The 24,255-nt window shown below is 42.7% G+C and overlaps 1 protein-coding gene across 4 annotated transcripts; it reads left to right on the forward strand.

The window, feature by feature from the left end:
- Positions 1–5,662: 5,662 nt before the first annotated feature.
- Positions 5,663–23,187, forward strand: IRF8 (interferon regulatory factor 8). Of its 4 annotated transcripts, XM_079988879.1 has the most exons (10): positions 7,583–7,857; positions 10,178–10,352; positions 12,199–12,382; positions 15,037–15,125; positions 17,150–17,264; positions 17,832–17,879; positions 18,309–18,677; positions 19,837–19,952; positions 21,864–22,756; positions 22,794–23,187. In XM_079988879.1, exons 1-9 carry the CDS (start codon positions 7,817–7,819, stop codon positions 22,038–22,040), a joined length of 1,314 nt encoding a protein of 437 aa, XP_079845005.1. In that variant the 5' UTR covers positions 7,583–7,816; the 3' UTR covers positions 22,041–22,756; positions 22,794–23,187. The 4 variants fall into 4 exon arrangements, with proteins under 4 accessions (XP_079845003.1, XP_079845004.1, XP_079845002.1 ...); XM_079988877.1 differs by lacking the exons at positions 7,583–7,857; positions 21,864–22,756; positions 22,794–23,187 and adding an exon at positions 5,663–5,764 and having other exon boundaries at positions 19,837–21,598; XM_079988878.1 differs by lacking the exons at positions 7,583–7,857; positions 21,864–22,756; positions 22,794–23,187 and adding an exon at positions 6,113–6,225 and having other exon boundaries at positions 19,837–21,599.
- The last annotated feature ends 1,068 nt before the right edge of the window (positions 23,188–24,255 follow it).

The following is a 24,255-nucleotide window of genomic DNA, read 5'->3' on the forward strand; positions in this document are numbered from 1 at the left end:
TAAATAGCCAGCTACACTCTTCACATGCAATTCCATGTACAGTAGGTTTGTTGAGTTTCCCAGGTGGTCCCAAGAATGGGGAAATCATATTATTTATGATTCAAGTTTATTTCAGATTCAAAGGTTGGGCAAAGAATATTGGCGTTTTCCCCGTCCCTAAAATGATTTCTATATCACTTAAATGAAAACCTCAGTTTATTTGTTATTTATTCCAACAATTTCCATACTGCTTAACACTGTACAGTGGTCCCTCGGGTTAAGTACTTAATTTGTTCCGGAGGTCCGTACTTAACCTGAAACAGTTCTTAACCTGAAGCACCACTTTAGCTAATGGGGCCACCCGCTGCTGCCGCGCCGCCAGAGCACGATTTCTGTTCTCAACCTGAAGTGAAGTTCTTAACCTGAAGCACTATTTCTGGGTTAGCGGAGTATGTAACCTGAAGCGTATGTAACCTGAGGTACCACTGTAGTTTTTAAGTGGCATGCAATGAAATATAACAGTGATCGAATCATTTAAAATATTACCCAGGCTAACCTTACTTTCTGTGCATTTGTGCCATGCACAAAGCTTGATTCTGTTTCATTAGATAATTAAAGGTCTATTCCTGGTAAACATTTCTACCAGCAGAAGTCAAGTCACATAGGAAATCCCATCTTCTATCTTACGCTTTGTGTGCTGAAAGCTACAAATTATCAGTTGAACAAATGTTTCATAACTTCTTACTTTTATTATTCCCTGGTGTAATTTTTACAACTGACCTTTGGTTCAGTACTGACTAACTTTTAATGCTAAGACAGAAGGAGATCCTTACCAGTTTCAATTGGGAGCACCAATTATTAAAATGGCAAAGTCTGAAGAGGTTGAGATTAATCCAGGGTTTCCCCCCCCCAAATTAGCATTCAGTCTCAGCTGCTGTGAAAGCTCCCTCTTTCCAAGGTTATAGCATAATGCAGACATGCTGGGAAGAATGCTGTTAAATCCAGCTTTACATTCACCTATTTGGGGGTGGAGGAGTAGAACTACGTGCTCTTTGCATTATTCCTTGGCCTGCATCTCCTTGGCCTTTAAAAATGGCAGCTAAATGGCAAAATAAATAAATAAATAAACAAACAACAGCTGCTGGAAGACACTGCCAGTAACCTTCACTCCCCGAGAGAGTGACCGGCTGGAGCCAATTTGCGAAGCAATTGCAAATTCTGCTGTTAATCAAAGTGGCTTGGGGAGGAAGTTAGGCAAAAGCCCAGACAGTGTGTCTGTTTGCTCTGTAAATGGTGCAGGAAGCCACCAGTGAAACATGTGCATTAGAAAGAGAAGAGAGGCTGATTTTGGTAGGAATAGGAAGTTATAATAGATATGTGATAAGCAGAGATTACATTTACAATAGGTGTCACCGAGTGATAGAGGCTGTATAAGGATGCCCTGGTCAAACAGGAGCATTTTAAATTAAGATTTAAAATCCACCTCAGCTTTTGCCAACATGATGCCCACTAGATGGTCTGAACTACTGCTCCCATCACCCTGATGCCCACCAGATGTTCTGGACTACAACTCCCATCAACCTACAACCTGATGTTATGCTGGCTAGGGCTGATGGGAGTCGTAGTTCAAAACATCTGTAAGGTTGCTTGATCTGCATTAGGTGTACTTTTCACACAGTACATATTTGGTCTTTTGATGGTAAATCCTCAAAGTGGAAAGTCAGAGGTGAAAACTAAACAGATGCAATACAAGAAAAAATACTGCTCCCTTTCCCTTATGGGGTATTTAAGAGCCTGTGTTCTTGAAGCTACCAACATGAGTTTGACCAAACTGCGGGAGACAGTGGAAGACAGGAGTGCCTGGCGTGCTCTGGTCCATGGGGTCACGAAGAGTTGGACACGACTAAACAACTAAACAGCAACAACAACAACAAGAGCCCATATAGAGTCCTTATGTAGGTTCTGTATCGGTAGGAAAAAATAACAGAGGCCAACCAGAGAATATTGAGAAGCAAAGCAGCTAGTAAGCATGATCTTTATTAAACTGTTGCAACAGGGTCTCCCACTCCCCCCATCCAGAACATTGCTGTGCAAGCTCTTATATAGATTTTTGAAATTGCCTACCCTGTAGCTCAAGACCACTGCCCAAAACATCATACATACATCACAGAAAGAGGTGGTCCCCAGCAGAAATTTGAGTGTGTTGCTTCTCTCCTGTCTGCCAGGATACCTGATAATGCCTTGTCTGATTGCCTTTTCTGAGTAGCCTGGCCATTCCTTTGAGGCAGTAAATACAGTGGTACCTCGGGGGTTACAGATGCTTCAGGTTACAGACGCTTCAAGTTACAGACTCCGCTAACCCAGAAAAAGTTGGGTTAAGAACTTTGTTTCAGGATGAGAACAGAAATCGTGTGGTGGCAGCGCGGGAGGCCCCATTAGCTAAAGTGGTACCTCAGGTTAAGAAGAGTTTCCGGTTAAGAACGGACCTCCAGAACAAATTAAGTTCTTAACCCGAGGTACCACTGTACTTAGTTTCTGAATCTCTTACTCATGTAGATAGTGTGCTCAGCTTAACAGATACTTGGCAAACTGTATTTTCAGGGAGGTGTGAGCCCCTACAGTCCAAAGACAATTGGAAAGCTTTTCCTATTTCCTTCCTACTTGCAGAGAAATATTTGAGGTCAATTTGGGAGAGCCAAAATGGCTTCAGGATTGTTCTCCTGTACTATTTCAGACATGTGGTTTATATACTTATGTACGTGTTTGCCTTGTACTATACACACACACACACAATACCTTAGAATTCCTATAACATTTGAATAAATCAAAAATCAAAAATCAAAAATCAAAATAAATCAAAAATAAAATCTGAGTGTGTTCCTCTTTTCCATGGAAAATCAAAGAACATGGGCATGGTGTAACAACAGCTTTCCTGTTACAAAACAATGCAAAATACTGTCTGCTCCAAGCTTGTAATAACAATCTTTCTAAGGACATGATCCTAAAAACATTTATTTGGACAGTTTCTATGGTAATCAGCAAGACAAGAATGTGGAACTGGTGGATCTCTAGATGTTGTTGGACTCCAGCTCCCATGATCTCTGGCCACTGACCATGTTGGCTTGGTCTGATGGGAGATACAGTCCAATAACAGCTACAGGGGACCACATTACTTACCCCTGCCATTAGGACTTTATAATCATTGTTGTGTCAGTGATCACAGTAACCCAGCCTTTTGGTTTCCAGGAAGTGGGAGGAAAACATGTTGTGATGAATCAACTTCCAGGAAATAAGGAGAGAGTTTTGCTGAAGCCACGATGACTTGGACTAACTTCACTTCCTTGTGAAGAATTGTTTCCCCCAGCAACATAGTTTGGAATAACCCTCTTATCTGGTTGCAGACAGTAGGTGTCACCATACACATGAAAAGAGCCGAGCCTGGCAATGGATTAAGTAATGATGATTAAAGAGTCAAGTCTGCACATGGATGAACTTTCTCAGATCCTTATGAAGATACTCCTGTGCCTCTGAATATAAAGGTGGCCCTATTATTAGATATCCTGTTACTCAACAGATGGTGAGGCACTTCATTAGTGTTACAAATGTCAACTCCTGCACTAAGCACATAGAAAGCAGCCTTATACTGAGGCAGACCATTGGTTAGTTGAGCTCAGTTTTGTCCACACTGACCGGCAGTGGATGTCTAGAGCTTCAGGCAGGAGACATTCCCAGTCTAGCCTAGAGATGCTGGGGATTGAACCTGGAACCTTCTGCATGGAAAGCCTGTGTTCTACCACTGAACTACTGTCCTTCCCTTGGCATTGTCAAGTTTATTTTCTCCTATATGCCTTCAGAAGGCATATTATATAAATTCACATAGTAAGAGGTCCATCAGTGACTATTAATCAAGATGGTCATACAAAAACTCCAGAGTCAGAGGCTTCAGAGCACCAGTTGCTGGAGAGCAACAACCTTCATGCCACCTGGTTATGGATGGGTTGGCAACTGTTGGAAATGGGATGCTGGGTGGACTTTGATCAGATCCAGCTAGATAGGGGCATTAATAGGAATGTAGAGGACCCGGAGCATGGGCCCAGGCCACAAATTTGCATGAATGTAAAGAGATCTTATTGGAAAATTTAAGATGGCTGATGTCTCACCAGTACTGCAGTTTGCAGCAGGCTGAGCCCAGCTTGTAAAGTTCTGCTATTGGGCTGCTTTCCATAGGTATTTGGTTGGCCACTGTGAGAACAGGATGCTGGCCTCGATGGTTCTTTGCCCTGATCCAGAAGCCAGACTTTTCCTTTGTTCTTAAATGGCAGGGACTTTCTCATTCCAACTATGGGTTGCAGAGCAATACCTGGAATCCTGACATGCTGGAAGGGCCCATAGGATATATAGTGCCTAGTGGTTAGTCCAGCTCTGATTTTAACAGACTCAAGCTTTGGCCCAGGAACCCAAAAAGTAATGAATCTCACATCTGTGTAACACAGTGTGTTGTGTGGGTGGTTGGGGAGGCCATGCAGCAGACTCCTGATACAGGGTTATGGCATCTCCAGGGATCAAGTAGTTGGTGATGGAAAAGCTCTTTGCTTCAGACCTTGAAGGGCTGCAGGCACATGTGTTTTAAGTAGCACCTCAGGCCCTGGGTCTTTTGGGGGTGTCTGTGTGCCTCACACAGTTTGATAAAAACTCCCGCTTATCAGGCAGGTTTGCCTACCCATCCCTGGGAGCCAGTGTGGTGTAGTGGTTAAGACCGGTAGTCTCGTAATCTTGGGAACTGGGTTCGCGTCTCCGCTCCTCCACATGCAGCTGCTGGGTGACCTTGGGCTAGTCATACTTCTTTGAAGTCTCTCAGCCTCACTCACCTCACAGAGTGTTTGCTGTGGGGGACGAGGGGAAAGGAGAATGTTAGCTGCTTTGAGACTCCTTAGGGTAGTGATAAAGTGGGATATCAAATCCAAACTCCTCTTGTTCTTCTATCAGATGCTTGGGATTTTCCAGATTCCAGCTTCCAAAGAAAACTTGCCCTTCCTATGGAAATTCCCCCTCTCCACCTCCTGAAGGCTCAGCCAAAACCTCCCCTTGCCTCTCTCGGCAAGGCTCAGTAGCTGCTAGACTCTAACTAGATTATGCATCGAATCAGTCCAACCTCTTTCTAAAAAATACTATCATTTTAAATCAATGAGAAGGCTGCAGAAACAAAGGTGAGCGCAGGGGCGGGGGCTAGGGATGCCACTATCAAAATCTTTAAAAACAAACAGCAAACGAACAAACAAACAAACCCGGGACTAGGAAAACTAAAGAGTGCGCACAGGCTGTCAGGAAATCCAGCCTACCCCCAAACTTTCGACACGTGGGCGCAGGGGGATTTTTAGAGGAGTCAGAATTAAGAGGCGCGCGGGCGGAGCAAAGAAAGTGAAAGGACAGGGGGACAATGGAACGTTGACTTGGGAGTCGAATGTTGACGCGGGGATGGAACTTTGGACTGGTACTCTCGAACGGACTCCCGAGAGAGCGAGCGAGCGAGACTGCCGATTTCTCGGAAAAGAATGTAGTGAGAAGAAGGAACGCTGTACTGGCCCCTCCTGATTGGCCAGCCCTCCTCCTTCTTTCTTCCCATTGGTTCAGAGACACCCCCCCCTACGGAGGGAGGAAACTGCATATCCTCCAGGCTCTAATAGAAATAGATATACATATATATTGGCTGGGCGAGCTTCTGTTTCATCTTCCATGACTTGGGATCTAGCGTAGATAAAGATCAGCAACCGGCACAGATGTGGAGGTTAGTGCTCTGTGTGTCCAGGCGTACAGTACTTTCCTTTTGCTGGAGTTGCCGGCTAACTTTTTTTCTTGCAAAGCGAAAATAGCAATTTAGCCTGGGGGCTTCCAGACTACTAATAAGGGGCACAAAATTTTGCTTAGCTATTAGACCTTGCCAGACCTGAAGATTTTTGTTCTTAAATTGTGCATCGGTTTGCCACCCTGAGCTCTTTCGGGAGGAAGGGCGGGATATAAATGAAATAATCATAATAAATATTTGCCTCCTTGTGAAACGGGTTTATTTTTGCATGCTTCCCTAATTTTTTCATATTTTTTATTCTTACCAACTTAGAATTGAATTATCCTTATTATTATTTTTGCTATTAATATCATTAATATTAATAATCTAGCTCTGAATAATATGTATTCTTTAATTCAATGCACGTTTATTTGGTAGCAAGTTAAAGAACAGCCTGTTGGAATGTGAGTACATATTTCTACATGTGCCTTTTGATCTTCAATAAATCTATGTATGAGAACTTTGTGGAGTTTTGTTGACTGCCATCTAGATTAAGAGAGAATTCTCAGGACAGAATAAAGTCAGTTGGCTGAAGCCACTCTCCCGGCAGTAAATGTCATTGGACTTACTCCTGAGTAAATTTACTTAGCATTGTGCTGTTGCTTCTGAGAAAGGATGCATAGGATTGTAAGTCTCTCACCTCTCTGTGTTGTGCGTTTATATTGTGCTTTGAGTGGAATTTAAAAGAAATTGTGTCATGGATTTTAAAAAAAACCACGTTCTGTACTGGAAATTCAGAACAGATTCACACCTTGCTAACCCTATGCAAAACACATCACAAATAACCTGATTCCTATCAATATTAGGAAGTCGCCTTTGCTGTACTTTTTCTGATGTCTGCTAAAAAACCTTGTTTAAGTAAGCCTACTCAGACATGTAATTTTATCATGTATATTTTAAAAACTGTTGGTTTTATCTGCATTTTGATTATTATGTCTATTTATTTTTTTAAGGTCCGTTAATTTTATCAGTATATTCTTATGAATATTTTATATTATTTTATGTAAAGTACTTAGAGGTTTCTCAGATGAAGCAGTATATAAATCTTGTTAAATAAAACAAATAAATAATCTTGGGACACCCCTTTTCTGTATTAAGCCTATTGTTGAACCCACTGTATGGGCTTCTGATTCCCATGCAAGTGTGCAAAGGAATGCACAAGTAGCCTTGGACTGTATAAAATGGAAAAAACAAGAAAATAAGAATTCTAAAAAGTGTAACTTGCTTCATCTACTAAAATGTGCCTATATAAAAGATTGTCCAGTAACATGTACAATGAATAATACAATGATTATAGCAGTTCTTCTTAGTTGATTTAAAAGCAAAATGATCATACAGAGTAATTCCTCTTCATTTGACTTAGTATATCTACTACTTCTTTTCTGGAAGAAACATTCAAAATTTCAGATTCTAAAATGAATTTTCAGTGTGGTATCTTGGTTTACAGTTAAGTGTGGCTATGTGAAGCAGGCAGTAATTGCAGAAGATAAGCCCTTCAAGTTCAGACAAGTGGTGTAGGTACAGTAGGTACTAGTATGCATGCAGAAGGTTCCATCTTCAACCCCTTCCATCTCCAGGTAGGGCTAGGAAAGATTCCCTGCTTGAAACCCTAGAGCCTGTAGAGCTGTGGCCGGTTAATGTACACAGTAGTGAGCTAGAAGGCTAGAAAATTAATAATAATTAGAATAATACATTCATGATTTATTAGACATATTAGTTGCTTGTTACCTAAAAGGTTTCCGAGTGGCTTGCATTAAAAAAATGCAAATATTGACTTGAAATGGAATCCTTGTTTACAGACACTAGCCTTCGGCCTTCGTGTTTCTCATCTGTTGCAAATAACTCAAGATTACAGCTGCAATCCTGTGCATTTACAGGAAGAGTAGCTCAACTGGTGGAGCGTAAGACTTAATATCAGGGCCATTGGCAAAAGATCCTGCATTGAAGAGGGGTGGACTAGATGATCCTTGCGGTCCCTTCTAACTCTGCAATGCTATGCATACTTACTTGGTAGTAAATCTCATTAAGCTGAGTAGGTAAGCATAGGATTGCATTGCACAATTAAGTGAGTTCCCTTCTGACAAGACAGTCATCTGGGGGCGTCTCCGTGACACAACTTTGCTAATTGGAACTTGCATTGCTTGACTTTTTCACCTCTCTTTTTAGTGCTCATATTCTACTGGTCTGCCTTTCTATGTATCTAGCTCTGTATGCGGCCTGTTTCCAAGGATAATAAATTAGCTGGAGATTTGGTCTCAAATCATTTTTGTGTAAATTATTTATCAAGGGAAAGGTTTAATTTCTTCTTGATTACAAAACAACTGCACACTACTTTGAACAGTTCCTAAGGTCTAGCCGTGTCAAATGCTAGAGCAGGGACAGCCAATGAGCTGCTTTCCAGATACTGAGGACTACAACTCCCATCAGACCCAAACAGCATGGGCAGTGGTTAGGGATTATGGGAGTTGCAGTCCACAATATAGTTTTCCCCCTGGGCTAGAGCACGTCCAGAGGAAGGCAACTAGGATGGTGATGGGGTTTGGACCACAAACCCTGTGAGGGATGGTTGAAAGAGTTGGCCATGTTACCTGGAGGAGGTAAGCTAAGGGGAAAGCTGACAGTTGATTATAGAAGATGGAACAAACCTGTTCTAGATCCCATGGGTGGAAATGGTAGGCAAGCAGGTTTCAGCTAGGCAAAATTTTCTAATGGTAAGATCTTTTCAATAGTGGAAAATGCTGCCTCTTTTGCTGCAGATATTTAAGCAGAGGCTGGATGGGCATCTTTCAGGAATGCTGTAGATTATTACACTCTGTGGATTGGACCTGATGACCTTCAGGGGCCTTCTAGCTCTAAAATCCCCTGATTTTATGATTTCCTTGGATGAAGAGTTTTATCAAATTGAAGCTGTCTTTTTTTGTTCCCGGTTCTCTCTGTTTGTGTGTACTGTGTGTTTCCCACCATGGGGCATCAAGTGGCTTCTTTGGGTGGCTGAGCAATTTAGGTCAGAAACTTGACATGAGGAAATAATAGAACGTCTTAATGCAGCACAATGGCCTTGATTTTGCTCCCCTCCCCCTTTTAAGCTATTTTTGAAAGCATAGGAAATCTTCTGAAGGCTTAGCTCCTTTGGTCCTTAAAGGGCAACATCATGTCTCTGACTTTTGGTCCAAAGCAGTTTATTACATATATTATTCTGTCTCCTTAAATGTCCTCCATGTTGAGTTTACGGACTGACCAGTGTTGGAAACATATTGCTGGATTAAAGGGGACATTCTTCTGATCCAGGTTGGCCCATCAAATGTTAGTTGAAGAATAGCCAATATGGTGCCTTCAGATGTTGTTGGACTCCAACTCCCATCATTTCTGACCATTGGCTGTAATGGCTGGGGCTGATGGGAGTTGGAGTCTAACAATATCAGGAGAGTGCCATGTTGACTAGCCTTGCCTTAGTTCGTTTTGCTGCAAATTAACACTGTTTCCTCCTTGGGAATCTGTGTGCCAAGGGGTGGGGAAATAGCTCAGTGGCAGAGCATCTTCTTTGCATGCAGAAGGTCTCAGGTTCAGTCCCCAGCATCTCCAGGTAGGATTGGGAATGGGGAAGACTCCTGTTGCTGCTGCCAGTCAGCGCTGAACAAGCAATACTGAGCTACACAGCATAAGGCAGCTTCCCATGTTCCTATCCACGTACCACATGTAAGGATGGGTGTAGATATCAGTTGTTTGATATCTGTAGATGAACATTGTTCTCTTGAAGACCTATTCAGAGCTTGAATTTGGTGCTTTCTGATAAACTAGTGGGGATTTAGATCTCATGTTTACTAAGTATGGCCAAACTCAACTTGGGCTGAACAAGATTTTTTGGGGTGGGAGGGTAATGTCTTTGTCTTAAATTTTACAGTTGTTCGTTTCACACTGTTTTCCTGTTTAAAATATTGTCACTCTGCTCAGAGTCTCTAGGAAGGGCAGAATCAACATTTAAATGAGCAAATCCAGCATTATTTTAATTACTTGTGCTTTACATTAAGCTAGCATTGTGTTACAGCCCCCAGACTCTCCCTTTCATTTTCCGGTTTGCAACCTGATTACTTCCTCAGTCTCTTACCTTCTTAGTCCTCAGACTTGCAACTGCATCACTGTTTTAGGACATGATCCTATGCACTCTTATATGAAGAAAAGCTCTACTGAGATCATTCAGGCTTACTTCTGAGTAAATGTGCATAGGATGGGATGAGGTGTGTGTGCTGAACATCTGGCCATGTTGGATTTCCATAGATGGCAAATGCAGCCGATGGTTAGATTGACTAATTGACTGGAGAGGTTCCTAATAAAAGCCATTCAAATGCTTCCATTCAGGATGTGCGATCGAAACGGTGGAAGACGGCTCAGGCAATGGCTGATTGAACAAATTGATAGCGGGATGTATTCTGGCCTGATCTGGGAGAATGATGAGAAAACCATGTTCCGTATCCCATGGAAACACGCAGGGAAGCAGGATTACAACCAGGAGGTGGATGCATCCATATTCAAGGTATGAAGAATATGCCTTACAGCAATGCTGCAAATGTCAAATCTGTTTATTTTCCTGAGTTCCTTAGTAGCTGAAACTTTCTATACCTTTATAAAAGCAAACAACAACTTTTCAAGTCACAACTCTTGAGGTTTCTGTAAGTCTTTTGGAGGGTGCATTTTCACAATCTGGGCTTGTCCTCTATATTAAGAACATAAGAAGAGCTCAGTTGGATCAGACCATAGGCCCATTCAGTCTAGCATCCTGTTCTCACAGGGCAAACCGTATGCCTCTGGGAAGCCCACAACAGCGCTCTCCCCACTTGTGATTCCCAGCAACTGTTACTCAGTAACATGGTGCTTCTGACAGGAACTCATAGGATTGTAGAGTTGGAAGGAATCTTGAGGGTAAGATAGCCATTTTCAAATATCTAAAGGGCTTTCACATGGAAGATGGAGCAATCTTGTTTTCTCCTGCTCCAGAGGGTAGGACCCAAACCAAACAGGAGATTCCAACTAAACTGCAGAGAGAACTTTCTGATGGTAAGATCTATTTGACAGTGGAAAGGGCTTCCTCAGAAGGTGGTGGTGGGCTCTCCTTCATTGGAGGCTTTTAAGCACAGGTTAGATGGCCACCTGTCATAGATGTATTAGTTGAGATTCCTGCATTGCAGGGTTTGGACTAGATAGCCATCATGGCCATAGATAACTTTATCCTTCATCAGTTGGTCAAATCCCCCTTTAAAGCCATCCAAGGTGGTGGTCATCACTACCTTTAGTAGGAGCAAATTGTGTCATATGTGAAGAAGTCCCTCCTGTTGTCTTCCTGTATTCAGCTTCATGGATGACTCTGGGTTTTAATATTATGAGAGAGGGAAACACTTTCTCCAAAACATGCATAATTCTATGTACTTATATCATGTCCCACCTTTATTATGAACTAAAAACTAACATTTTGAAGTTGTCCAAGCCTCTTGCTCACTTTGGTTGCCCTTCCGTGGCTTATTCCCAGTAGTTTTTGTAGCCTCTTTTAAAAACTACCTGATAAAAACGGCTTCTTACTACATTTTACTGAAGCTTCGTTTATTTCAGATAATTATTTTTCGCTTCCCTTCAAACTATAGCTTTCCCAAGGCAGTTTACATTACTATGAATATACTCTGTTTTATTTATAACAAATATTAAAATGTACAGTTTGAATCATAATGAAATAGCCAATTTAAAAAATGCTCAAAATAATAAAAATCAGTAAGAACAAATTTTCTTAAAAACCTGAACCAAAGGAGCCAGTCATATATATCTCAGAAGGGAACTCCACTGAGAAGGTCCTATCTGTAGTGCCTGCCAGTCTAACTGATCTTAAAATGCAGAAACATGAGTAAGGCCTCCAAAGCTCATCTTATGCAGCTGGAGTAGCTTTTACATAGAGAACGTGTGAAAGAATACGTTTGAAAAAGGAACATATTTTTTGTGTATTTATGTGCTGCATGGTCCTCAATCTGTTAGCTGTGCAAATCATCCTGTAGTGACACCTAGTGAGAGAAAAAAGCAATACAATACAGTACAGCTTTGCATACAATAGAAGGAAAAATACCCATACAATTCATATAGGATACCCATTTGAACTTTTAAAATAGTGAGACTGTGATGTAGATTTTGAATGATGAGGGGAAGCATAGAGAAGACATGAACTGGAATGGGAATCACATTTAATAAGACTGGAATGCCCATTGAGGCACTTGAATGGCAGGGATGGTCTTGCTTAGAGATTGTTCTCAGTGAAAGTCCACTGATATTTTTTCTCTCCATTTGGAACCTCAGAAAGCAGTGGTACCTCTTTGTGAGAAACTTTCCTGCTTATCCTCTAGGCTTGGGCAGTCTTCAAAGGGAAATTCAAGGAAGGTGATAAAGCTGAACCAGCCACGTGGAAGACAAGGTTACGCTGTGCCTTGAATAAGAGCCCCGACTTTGAGGAAGTGACGGACAGGTCACAACTGGACATCTCAGAGCCATATAAGGTCTACCGCATTGTACCAGAGGAAGAACAGAAATGTAAGTGTAATGGAACCAAGCAGGATCTCATGGTGTAGCTCACAGTAGATTCTGCTTCAGACCACAGGCAAGAGATGATTTGTTTAAAGACACATACAAAGTTTCTTCATATCTATTGTACAGCAAGCCTCAAATATCTATGTGTTTTGAACAAACTGAGGGGCTGTTCTTGAGGAGAAAATGAATTTTGGGAGGAAATACATTGTGAAAACATTTTTTGTGTTTTAAAACTACATTATATTTATTTTATAAAGAAAACGGAGATGTAAATTTCCTAATAAATCAATTTCTTCTCCTGATTCTATAGTTACTTAATCATCTTCATCGTAGAGATTTGCAGACAGAAATATTATCTACCTGAATTCAAAAGTTGCAAACCACTTTGAAACTGAAGTAAAAGACTGATTGTGAGTTGAATGCACCGCAGGATTGTGTCCGCTGCGGCCCCCTTTGCATGTACGCCATAACCTGCAGTAGAATCTGCATGTGCATGAACTGTTTGCATGCAGGGATGCAGACTGTGTCTATTTACTGGTTCCCAGTTGCATGCAGAGTCTGTTCACATGTAGGCTCTCTTGGAAGTTATGAATGCATGCATGTGGTGCAGCTAGTGTGCATGATCTTGCTCCCCCTTGAACACACATTAACCACCAGTCCTTATGTGTAATGTCCTGCAGTTGCCATGACAGCTGGTCATTCACCAGTCATTCTGTCTAGGTAATATCCAAGAACCATGCATAGGAACATAGGAGAAACTGCCTTGTGCTGAGTCCATCTAGCTCAGTGTTGTCTACACTGATTGGCAGAGGCTCTCCAGGGTTTCAGAAATTACATTTCCAGTCCTACTTGGAGATGTCAGAGATTGAACCTGTGACCTTCTGTATGCAAAGCAGGTTCTGTACCCCCAAAGTACAAGGGAGCTTCTCTTTGAGAGAATGGGAGATGGAGCTTGCTGCACATCAGGATTTGATTTACACACAAGTAAAAGAAATTCATCAAGGTGCTTTTTTCCTCTGATGGCGTCCCCCACTCCCTTGACTGATACAGCTTTCTTTGAAAACCACACCACATTACTATGTGTCTTGCATTCATCGAAGTCTCCATTCGTATCAAATCCCAGTGTCAAAGGCGCTGTGAGAAAGCTTTTACAGCACCTTTTATTGTCAGCTCAGCCTCAGCACCCACACCCCAGTGCTCGGTTTGCAAAGCCCCAGATGTCAAGGATACAGAGCAACAACTCTCCGTATTTGCCCTTTGCCGGAGTAAAGCAGAGCTGTGCATTTGTGGTTACAGTAACAGAACACAGAACGTCTGTCTTTGAAATGTCCGGTATTACACGAGCCTCGCTCTGTTTTATTTTTATCTGTGGTTTTTGGTGTGTGGTGACTTTTCAAGCATACAGAATTGAGCTGTCAAGAAATCACCCCCCATAAGGCTGCAAGGCTTAATGCTCATGCAAACGGCTTGCAGTTTTTCTGGAAAACTGTCCACTGTTTACTGTTTACTAAGTCCACTTAGTAAATGCTCATGCAAACGGCTTGCAGTTTTTCTGGAAAACTGTCCACTGTTTACTAAGTCCACTTACCTTTTTCAGTGGGCAGTATTGTGGCCAGGCATCCGGGCCCCTGCAGTGATCCGGCATGAGGACGGGGAGTCAATGCCCCCTTGTGCCGATCTGGCCGTGTCACTGGCCCATTGTGGCCCTGCTGGCCAATCAGTGCCGGTAGAGGGACGTGGCCGTGGGAAATTAAAACGTGGCACGGCCGCCCCCCCTCACCTTTTTACCAGATCTCCCAACCCACCCGCCCTCTTTTCATGCTTTGCTCTGACACGACCTTGCTATGGACAAATGTCGGCTGCCATATTGTTGGGGCTGGATAGGATTTTTTTCCACTTGGCAAGTTGGTTTTCGCCTACCTTGTGGCAATCGTCACAACTTTGTGAGGTTAGGCATTGGGTAAGCCTTTGTTTGGATGGAGGAGAGGTTGTAGCCTCTGCCTGCCTCTCCTCATTAAGGGTATCCTGTTAAAGGGATCCGCAGGTGTGGATCCTGTCTGATGCCTGGACATGGGCTAGGGCCATGCCATGACCCCAGTGGGGACCCCTAGGGTTGCCCCTATTTGATGTAAGTCAGGCATAGGCAAACTTGCCCCTCCAGATGTTTTGGGACTACAACTCTCATCACCCCTAGCTAACAGGACCAGTGGTCAGGGATGATGGGAGTTGTAGTCCCAAAACATCTGGAGGGCCGAGTTTGCCTAAGTGATAGGGCTCTCCCTATTGGTGGTTTACCCTTAGTTGGACTCCCTGCAGATGGGTGGGAGTTGAGATATAGCCTGGCTTCACCCAGTGCCTAAGCCAAACTGCTCACATCTGTAACCAATAAAGTTGTGGCTTTTTGGAACCCATAAACCTAAATACTTGTGTCTGTGTGTTTATTAGCCACTAGGGGACTACGAGTCATGGGGGCCTTGGCATGCAAACAACCTGGATCGCAGGGTATTGTCAAACAGTTTTCAGATTATTTGGGGTGGAAAGTCGGATGGCCCTTACGGAAGTACCTAAAACCCTCTTGCAGAGGGCTAAACTACATGCCAAAGTTGCCACTCTTTTAGAATAGTTTGTAATGGTATTCAAACTGTGTTTCTTCCCAGGCAAAATGGGGATGGGGAATGGGTGCAGCTTGAGTGAAGTAACGGAAATGGAGTGCAGTGCTTCTGCAATAGATGACTTGATGAAAGAGGTAATTAACACCCCCTTTGCACATGCTAATATATCACTTTATTTCTTCAGACTTTCTTTTTTTTGAAGGGTCACATGTACAGTATATGTATTTTTGTATGCATTAGTTGGCATTACAAAAATTTCAAAGGATGGCGGTGCTGCAGTTAATGTATTGCCTTGGAAAGTGCAGATTTTGTAAGTTCACATTTAAATGTGAAATGAATTGAATTTCTCCTCTATCCTTCTCCACACATGCTCATTCCATGCACACCTTTGCCCTTGAGTGTCCAGGCTCTATGGCTGAGGAGGGCTTATGTGTAGTGCCATAGCGGGACTGGGCTGATGGTGTTAAATTCCCTTCATTCCATCCCCCTTCACCCCACCCAGAACAAAATTTACTGTACCATTTCAAATTTTCATTTCTTTTATTTCTTTAGAAAGCTTCATATATTGTTTAATTAAAAACAAACAAACCTGTAAGCTGTTTACATAAATAAGTTAATAAAATATTCATTTTTTAAAAAATAGCAAATAAATACATTAAAAACATGGTGGATGAAGTAATAAGAATATAGACAAAAGGAACAGTTTTCAAAACAAATACACATAATAAAATAAAATGTCTTTGTAGGCTTGCCCAAACAAAAAAGCCTTAGCAGGCAAAGAAAGTAGGACAATAAAGGGCCTTTCCTAATATCAATAGGCTGGGAGTTCCTAGGAATAGCTGCTGCCACATTACAATATTGATTTCTTGCCAGTGCAGATCAAACATTATGTGGCACTTATAAAAGTGCAAGCTCTGCAGATTGAAATGTGCACATATCGGGTAGCTATAGCATCCTATTAAGCATGAAATGGGAACTATGGTTAATGGATTCCAAACAAGGCCAGAATTTGGAAGCCACCTTTAAAACATAGTTTGGCCCTTCTTCTTCTTTGCTTATGTAGTGATGCAGAAGTAAGGAAGGGCTTTAACTCAGCGGCAGAGCATCTGTAATGCACGTAAAGGAGCTTTCAGGTTCAGCTCCCAGGACCCCCAGATAGGGCTGGAAACTCTGGGGAGTCACTGCCAGTCAATGTAGGCAATGTTGAGCTAGGTGGACAGATGCTCTGATTCAATATAAGGCTGCTTCCTATGTTCTCACAGTAAAGAACTGCCAGAAAAGCAGTTCTTCAGCTGTAATGGGGAAATTGGGCCCTGGAGATAATCCACTTATTGCACAGGGAAACATGCAGCCTTTGTGGGATAACAAATCTTTCCCCCATTTGGCATTTGGATTGTGTGCAAACCACAGTTTCACAACTGTCAAGCTGCAATTTGATTTGTGTGTGTGTGTCTACCTTAGGGGTGGTTTAAAAATTACTGAAACAATGTTAAGTGCTTTGAAACACACAGTGCTTTTGGGGGACAGTAGTCAGTGGTCTGGGGGTACCATCCCTTTTTTTTTACTGCTGGTTCTGCTGCCATTTTGTGCTGCCATCCATGAATCTTGTTATCAAGATGTGAGTACTTGATAAGAAGCAACAGCACTGGACACACTGACCTCTTCTCTTCATATGTGTAGCCAAGCGGGGGGGGGGGGGGAGGGAGGCAGTTGCTCCCCTAAATCAAGTAAATAAATGAAACTAACAGCTTGGTTCTGCACCTCTAACATAAAGTCTGTCCCCCCAACATAAATCCTGGCTACGTCCATGCTCTTCTCTCTCTCTCTCTCTCTCTCTCTCTCTCTCTCTCTCTCTCTCTCACACACACACACACACACACAAAATTTTCCTCTCTCTGTCCCCCCCACCTCTCTCTCAAAGTCAAATTCTCTCTGACACACATAGAATTTGTGTGTGTGTATTTGTATCTCCTATGTCTTTATAAGTATTACTCTTTATTTCTGGAGGGGCTCTTGGGAGACATCTTGTCATACGAAGCAACAGAATAACTCTCAGGAGCATCACTGCTTTCGGGTTACATATACAGTACTTATAATGTTAACATTGCCATCTCAATGGTCGTCTTCTATCTCTCCCCACCCCCCATAAACTTTCCAGCCCCCCTCTGCAGTGGATGAATACCTTGGCACAATTAAACGAAGCCCTTCACCGCTTCAGGAGACTGGAAGAAATCCACCAATACCTGAGTGGTGGACTCAGCAGTCAAGTCCTGGTAAGGCACTGTTATGTTCTCAGAAAGTCAAGGTGCTCACATCATGGATACAGTAAACACCAGCATGTGTATTTTAAGTTACACGCAGAAGCTAAATATATAAGCCCTTCAGGTGTCCACATGAAATTCTGGTCTATATGAAATATGTTCCAATGTAGCCAGGACAGTGAGGTCCCCAGATCATTCAGTAATAGGCAGTGGGTATTTACCCTTCCAGGCTGAAAGTATAAATCTCTTAGCAACCATAAGGGCTCACAAGGTCCACTTATGTCCTGCCAGTTGTACTACAGAAATACTTTTATAAATATAAATACATAAGCCATCTTGTTTAGGCAGGCACTGGTTTTAGTGGGCAAATAAGTATTTATCCAATGCCTCTGTTTTAGCCACTGTTTCTGTTTTGCTTATAATGTAATTTAGAAAATAATAATGTATTTTTTGGTTGGCTTGTACAGATGTTAGCTGCCCTAAGTGGTGTGCAGACACCAGAAGGGCAGGATGTCACTTGTTATAGAAGTAAATAAAATAAACACATGTACCTTTTCTTTTCTTTTTTTAAACCCACAGCTTTACCGCTGATGAGTGGGCTCACTGGCTACGAAGCAGTTCATTCAGGTATGGCGACTCTTCAGCTTCCTCCCTCAGTTAACATCTGGTACAGTTAGCCTTTGTTTCATTTCGTTTTCAACCCAAGTCTAATTTTTTTGAGGGGGGGGGGAGTTAAAGATACCAAGAACTCCTGCTTCCCTGCCCCCAGTAAAAGCAGTCCATGGTGACAGGCCCCTGTCAGAGCCACTATAACTTTGTAGCTGAAATTAGGTGCTTGAGTTTGCCATTTTCATTCTCCCTCCAGACCCCTTTTCCTTTCATGTTGTGTCTTTTAAACCGGGGGACAGGCACTGTGTTACCACAGATATTTCTGAGCCACTTTAGGAGCTATTTTCTTTTGCTGGAGAGCAGTATTAACAATGCTTTATATAAATAAGTAAATAACTTGGCCACATACAACCCCTTGATTGGTAATTGCCACATATCTCTTCACAGGCTATTCCCAGATGGTGATCAGCTTCTACTATGGCGGGAAGCTGGTGGGAAACACGACAACCTCTCGCCCCGAAGGTTGCCGGATCTCCCTTGGAGAGCTGCCTTATGCCTTGGAAAGCTTTGATCACGTGCGGTTCCCGTCGGCGGACATGATCCCAAACGAACGGCAGAGACAGATCACCAAGAAGCTCTTTGGGCACCTGGAGAGGGGTGTCCTTCTGCAGTCCAACAGGCAGGGCATTTTCATCAAGAGGCTGAGCCAGGGCCGGGTCTTCTGGAGCGGGAACACCATGATCTACAAGGACCGCCCTAACAAGCTTGACCGAGACGAGGTGGTCAAGATATTTGATACCAACCACTTTCTCAGAGGTACGGATGGGGGATGAATCCGATTCATTTCATGTGTAAAGACGAACCTACCTAATTTGCAGTTTCTGAACCAACACACAAACTGAAACGCAGCTACTCTTCAAAATTCACACCTCTCTGAATTTTTGCAGTGCGATTCTCCAGCCAACTCATATGTACCGAAACAATTATTCTGGGTCAAAGTGGGCATAAAAATGCATATGTTCATAAAAATATAACTTACAAAAACTGCATTGTAGTAGTAAGTTTTTTTTTTTGCTTTGCAAAAACATATATGTTTAGGAAAATAAACTGATGAATTTGCACAGGGACTTTAAAAAAAATAATTGTGAACTGATGTGGAAATTTGGGAAGCTGAACCAAAGACTGGAAAAATTAGAAACTGAAAGAAACTGAAATCAACAGATTCACCCACTCCCTCCCCAGAGGTCTGTGGGAGGTCGTGGTGCATTTCTCACTTGCCCCCATGTGCTTGAGAATTTTATGCCCAGGGACATTGTGCACCCTTGAATTTGAAACTAAGATCAATGTGCTTTGCCAAGGTCACCCAATGCAGGTGTGATTCTGCACCCTGCATAAGTTATGTGTAGGTTCAAAATTTGCACGGAATTGCAATTCGTTTTGTCTCTTCTCTCCATGGGGAAGAGGTGAAAAAGATCTCATCTAAGTCCTGGGTATTCTGTTCTTCACCCCATCTTTTGAGGTTTCAGCAGGCATTGCCACACACAAACTTAAAATATTTTTTTGCACTCTTAAGGGCTAGAAACTTGTTTCATTTTTAAACAATAATAATGAAAAGCTGAGATTCCTAGAATTCTCCTCCCCATGCACCTCTCAATATGTTCTGGGAGTTTCCCAACCATGTGGAGCAAATTTAGGGGGCACGTGGGGAGAGAAGAGGGAGGGGAAGTTCCACTGCGGAACTGTTTAGTTGGATGCTGTCCAAGATTATTATTTTTTTGAAAAAAGTAAGGATAGCCTTACTGAATTGTATTTTTGAGTATCATAGAAGCATTATGCACACATAACATTCCCTTGTTCAGCATTCCAAGTACCTCTGTCTCCATTTCATTACAGACCCACCTGCAGTTGGGCTCCCAGACACAGAGACAAATGACTTCTGCCTCTAATTAAAACATTTGCCATTTTCTTCTTCTAGAACTTCATCAGTATTACAACAATCAAGGCCGCTTCCCGAACAGCAAAGTTCTTCTATGTTTCGGGGAGGAGTTTCCAGATGCTACCCCTTTACGCTACAAGCTGATCCTTGTTGAGGCAAGTATTATAGCCTGTCTTGGTGTCAGTTGTTTATATTATCTCTGCCCCCCCGAGTTCTTCTCTGACTTGAGTTCTCTCATTTATAGTGCAAGACGATCTTGTGACTTCCCAGTGTTAAATTCAGGGAAGTTCCTCCTTTCCCACCCTCAATGTAGCATCAACAATCAAGTGCAGCACATTTCTTTTCTGTTTTGTTTTTAAAGCAGGCAACCAAGGTACTAGTCCTCATGTTTTGGGGAAATTGTTTTAAAATGTGCTTTATGCTCAGGGTTGCCTGATTTTGGTGTCAGTAAGGCATTCTGTTCCCCTAAGTTTGGCAAGTGAACCTGAGGTGGCCTTCCCCTTCCCTTTATGCAGGTAGGCCCCTTCACAGAGAGAGCGGTCTGCTCTCTAAATGGCTTGGTGTGCCAAAACATTTATTTGATACCATTGGCCTGCTAAGCAGCTGCCTACAGAGAACACAGAAGTGTCATGTTCCCTGCCATTAAGGCTTAAAAGTCTACAAGAGACGAGCAAGGCCAGGAAAAAGGGAGAGAGGACTTTTACGGAAGAAGTCTTTCCAGGCATGGTCTGCGCTTCATAGCTCTATGTCCAAGCATCCTTTTTTCTTTGCACTCCAGACCCACCAAAACCTGCTGTGGGAAAAACCACACTCAGACACAGAACTTAAGTGCAGCCTGGAAAGGGTGTGGATAAGGATGGATAAGCGCTGTATTCACAAGGAGGTTTCTCTCATCATAATCATCATCATGTAGACAATGCAGATAGATACAACCTCACATTTGACTGCCTCTTTCAAGTATTTCCTCTATCAAGTATTGCAACAAAAAAAGAGAGAGACTACAGTAATCCTGCAATTTATGCACATTTAACTTGTGCGTGGTCAGCTTTTTGTACTTGGCATTTTTTTAAAAAAAACAACAACTAAAAAGGGGGTGGGCGTCCAGAAAAAAAGACTTTGGCAATCCCACCTGCCATGGCATCCAATGTGTTTTGACTATACATGATTTTGGCTTAAGGTGCAATCCCTGGAACATAACCCCAGCATAAATTAAGGGCTTAGTGTACAGAATTGTTTATCCTGTAAGGAGAATATTTATAAGAAAGAGAGTAGAGTAGGACTAGCACTGAATATTAACCCAGAGTAGTATTCCACTGGTTGCCAATTTTTTTTCCTGGCCAAATTCAGGATGCTCTCGTTAGTGTTCAAAGCCCTAAATGACGCCAGCCCCAAATACCTGAAAGACCGCCTCCTTCCCTTCAGACCACCTTGAGCACCAAGATCAGCAGAGGGATTCCTCTTGGTAGTTCTCTGCCCTCAGAGGTTTGGGGTGGTGGCAGCAGTCCAGGAGGACCCATTCTCTGTGGCAGCCTGTAAGTTGTGGAACTCCCCACAGACGTACATCTCACACCTTCCTTATACACTTCCTGGCGATTGCTGAAAGCATACCTCTTTGCACGGGCTTTTGACACTTGAGGTGTATATTTTTAGGACCTGCCTTATTTATGTAACTGCAAGTTGTTTTAAACTGCTTTTAATATTTTGTTGTCATGTTGTGTTTTAATGTTGTAAGCCGCCTTGGGGCCTTATGGTGAGGGGCTGGATAGTAATAGTAACAACAACAATAACAGCAACAATAGTATCCACAATTGAGTAGGACCATTCTCCTGCACATCTTAAGGCAGACATCTTAAGGCAGCCCTGTTCAGGGAAGTTTTTAATCTGTGATATTTTAGTGTATTTTTGGTTTTTATGGAAGCCGCCCAGAGTGGCTGGGAAAACCCAGCCAGATGGGTGGGGTACAAATAATAAATTATTATTATTATTATTATTATTATTATTATTATTAAATCCTTCAAAGGTGCCACTGCTCAAAATAAGGATTTCTGATCTTCTCCCAACTTTAGATTGAGCAGCTGAATATTCGTCAGTTGGTGGAGGAAGCTGGGAAGAGCGACAGCAACTCTTTGATCCACCCAATAGGCGAGGAGCTGCATTATGACCAGATATATAGGAATTTCCAGGATTCTTGTGGACCACACCAAAGACCCATTTTCCGAGAAAACCAGCAAATCACTGTTTGAGAGAATCCTGGGCAAAACATTTGTTTTTTAAGGATTCAATTTAGATCTATTTTTGTATCACCATCATCCATTTAATTTTTCCTTTTGGGAACATTGTTCTGGGTTTATACATGTAGATGTGTGTGTGTGTGTGTGTGTGTGTGTGTGTGTGTGTGAGAGAGAGAGAGAGAGAGAGAGAGAGAGAGAGAGTGTGTTTGTGACATCTTGTTTCCCCATATGGAATTTGACATAAAAACGGAAACAATTAAACATTCCTTTGGGCTTCTCAGCACTGTAACATACATCCAAAGTAGCTTTAAAACCAGTACTAGGGTATTGCTGGATGGCTTTGTTTTTGAAAGGAAAAAAGTGAGGTTGTGATTCAGCAGCTTTGATCCCAAAAAGACACATACCATGTTGATTCATTGGCCTCAGAACAGAGAGGGACATCTGTAGGGCTGTTATGCTGACTGGGTAATGTGTTTCCTGAAGAGGAGGGGTGATGCAAGCTCCAACCACTGTATCTCCCCCCCCCCCTTTGGTATAAATGTCTGCATTTAGGGGAATATGGAAGTGTCCCCAAGAAACATATCTCCTTGTGTTGTTTAGTACTGGGCATCTAGATGGAGCTGCTGTGTGTGTGTTCAGTGTACCTGGAATGTAAACAATATAGATAAATAGATGTTAGAGATAGATATAGACAGATAGTTATAGATAGATGACAGATAGATAGATAGGTAGATAGATAGATAGATAGATGATAGATAGATATAGATAGATAATTCATACACACACACACACACCCTGCAAGCCCCAGTGAATGAGAGACGCTTCAGCTGCAGAGATGGGCTTATATGAGCTTTGCAGAAAGGGACTCAAAGGGGTTCATTCACATGTGCATGTCAAGTCATCTGATTTCTGTGCACTCAATCACTGGCAGCTAAGCATGCGAGCAGAGTCCACCGAAAAGTCTAGGGGTGATGTGAAAATGTTATTGGTGGTGATCTCCAATAGCTTATTCCCATGCACTGGCGGAGGAAGTGGGGTGCGGTGGGTGCGGTCCACCCCAGGTGTCATCCCTGAGGGGTGTGTGACATCACTGCCCTACCCCCCAGGACGCTCGCCACTTACTGTGGGCGCCACCACCCTGGGATGCTCACCCCGTGTGCGGCCCTGCCCCTGGGTGCACAGCGTGTGCTGGAGCAGCTAGCTCCACCTCTGTTCCCATGTGCAAGTAATTCTTTGATGTTGCAGTCATCAAGGTCTGCTCCCCTGCTCCCAAGACGCCCATCTTTAGCTGTCTTGTGGCTGCTTTGCTCTCTTTATATTTTCAATATATCCCGGTGAGAATTCTGTGATGACTTTGTTGACCAAGTGGCTTCTTACCTATGCTATTAAGAAACCACACCTAGCTATACATTTTTGCATCTATGTAATATATTCCTGTGAAGTTTTATTTTAGCTCGTATTGCGTAGTTGTTTTTTGTGATGGAGGGGGAAGGTAGATTATGCTAAGTCATTTAAGAACTAAACAGAATGCTGAACATATGAAACTTGTCTTACAGTGGTGCCCCGCAAGACGAACGCCTCGCAAGACAGAAAACCCGCTAGACGAAAGGGTTTTCCGTTTTCGAGGCGCTTCGCAAAACGAATTTCCCATGGGCTTGCTTCGCAAGACGAAATGTCTTGCAAGTTCCTGCGGGTTTTTTCCCCTTCCCCCCCCTTTTCCTAAGCCGCTAAAGCGCTTATCAGCTAATCCGCTGATAAGCCGCTTATCAGCTGATCTGCTAAAAGCTGCTAAACTGCTAATAGCGCTAATCTGCTAAGCTGTCAATGGGCTTGCTTCGCAAGACGAAAAAACCACTATACGAAGAGCCTCACGGAACGGATTAATTTCGTCTTGCGAGGCACCACTGTATATGGAATCGGAGTCAGACCATGGGTCCATCCTAGTTTTGTCTACACTGACTGGCAGCAGATCTCCTGACAGGAGGTCTTCTTCCAGCCCTGCCTGAAGATGATGGAGGATTGAATCTGGAACCTTTTGCATACAAAGCAGATGCTCTAAAACTGAGCTGTGGTTCTTCCTGATTTTGTTTTATTCTTAAAGAGTAACGTGTACCTCACCCCCTTAAGCTATATTAACTATGAAGGGTTTCTCAGTAAACAAAATATCCCAAGAGCGAAATGTGAACAGTTCTACTTGGTGAGACCAGTAAGGTAAAGGGACCCCTGA

Source organism: Podarcis cretensis (genome assembly GCF_951804945.1).
Source record: "Podarcis cretensis genome assembly, chromosome: 8".
Lineage (NCBI taxonomy): Eukaryota > Metazoa > Chordata > Lepidosauria > Squamata > Lacertidae > Podarcis > Podarcis cretensis.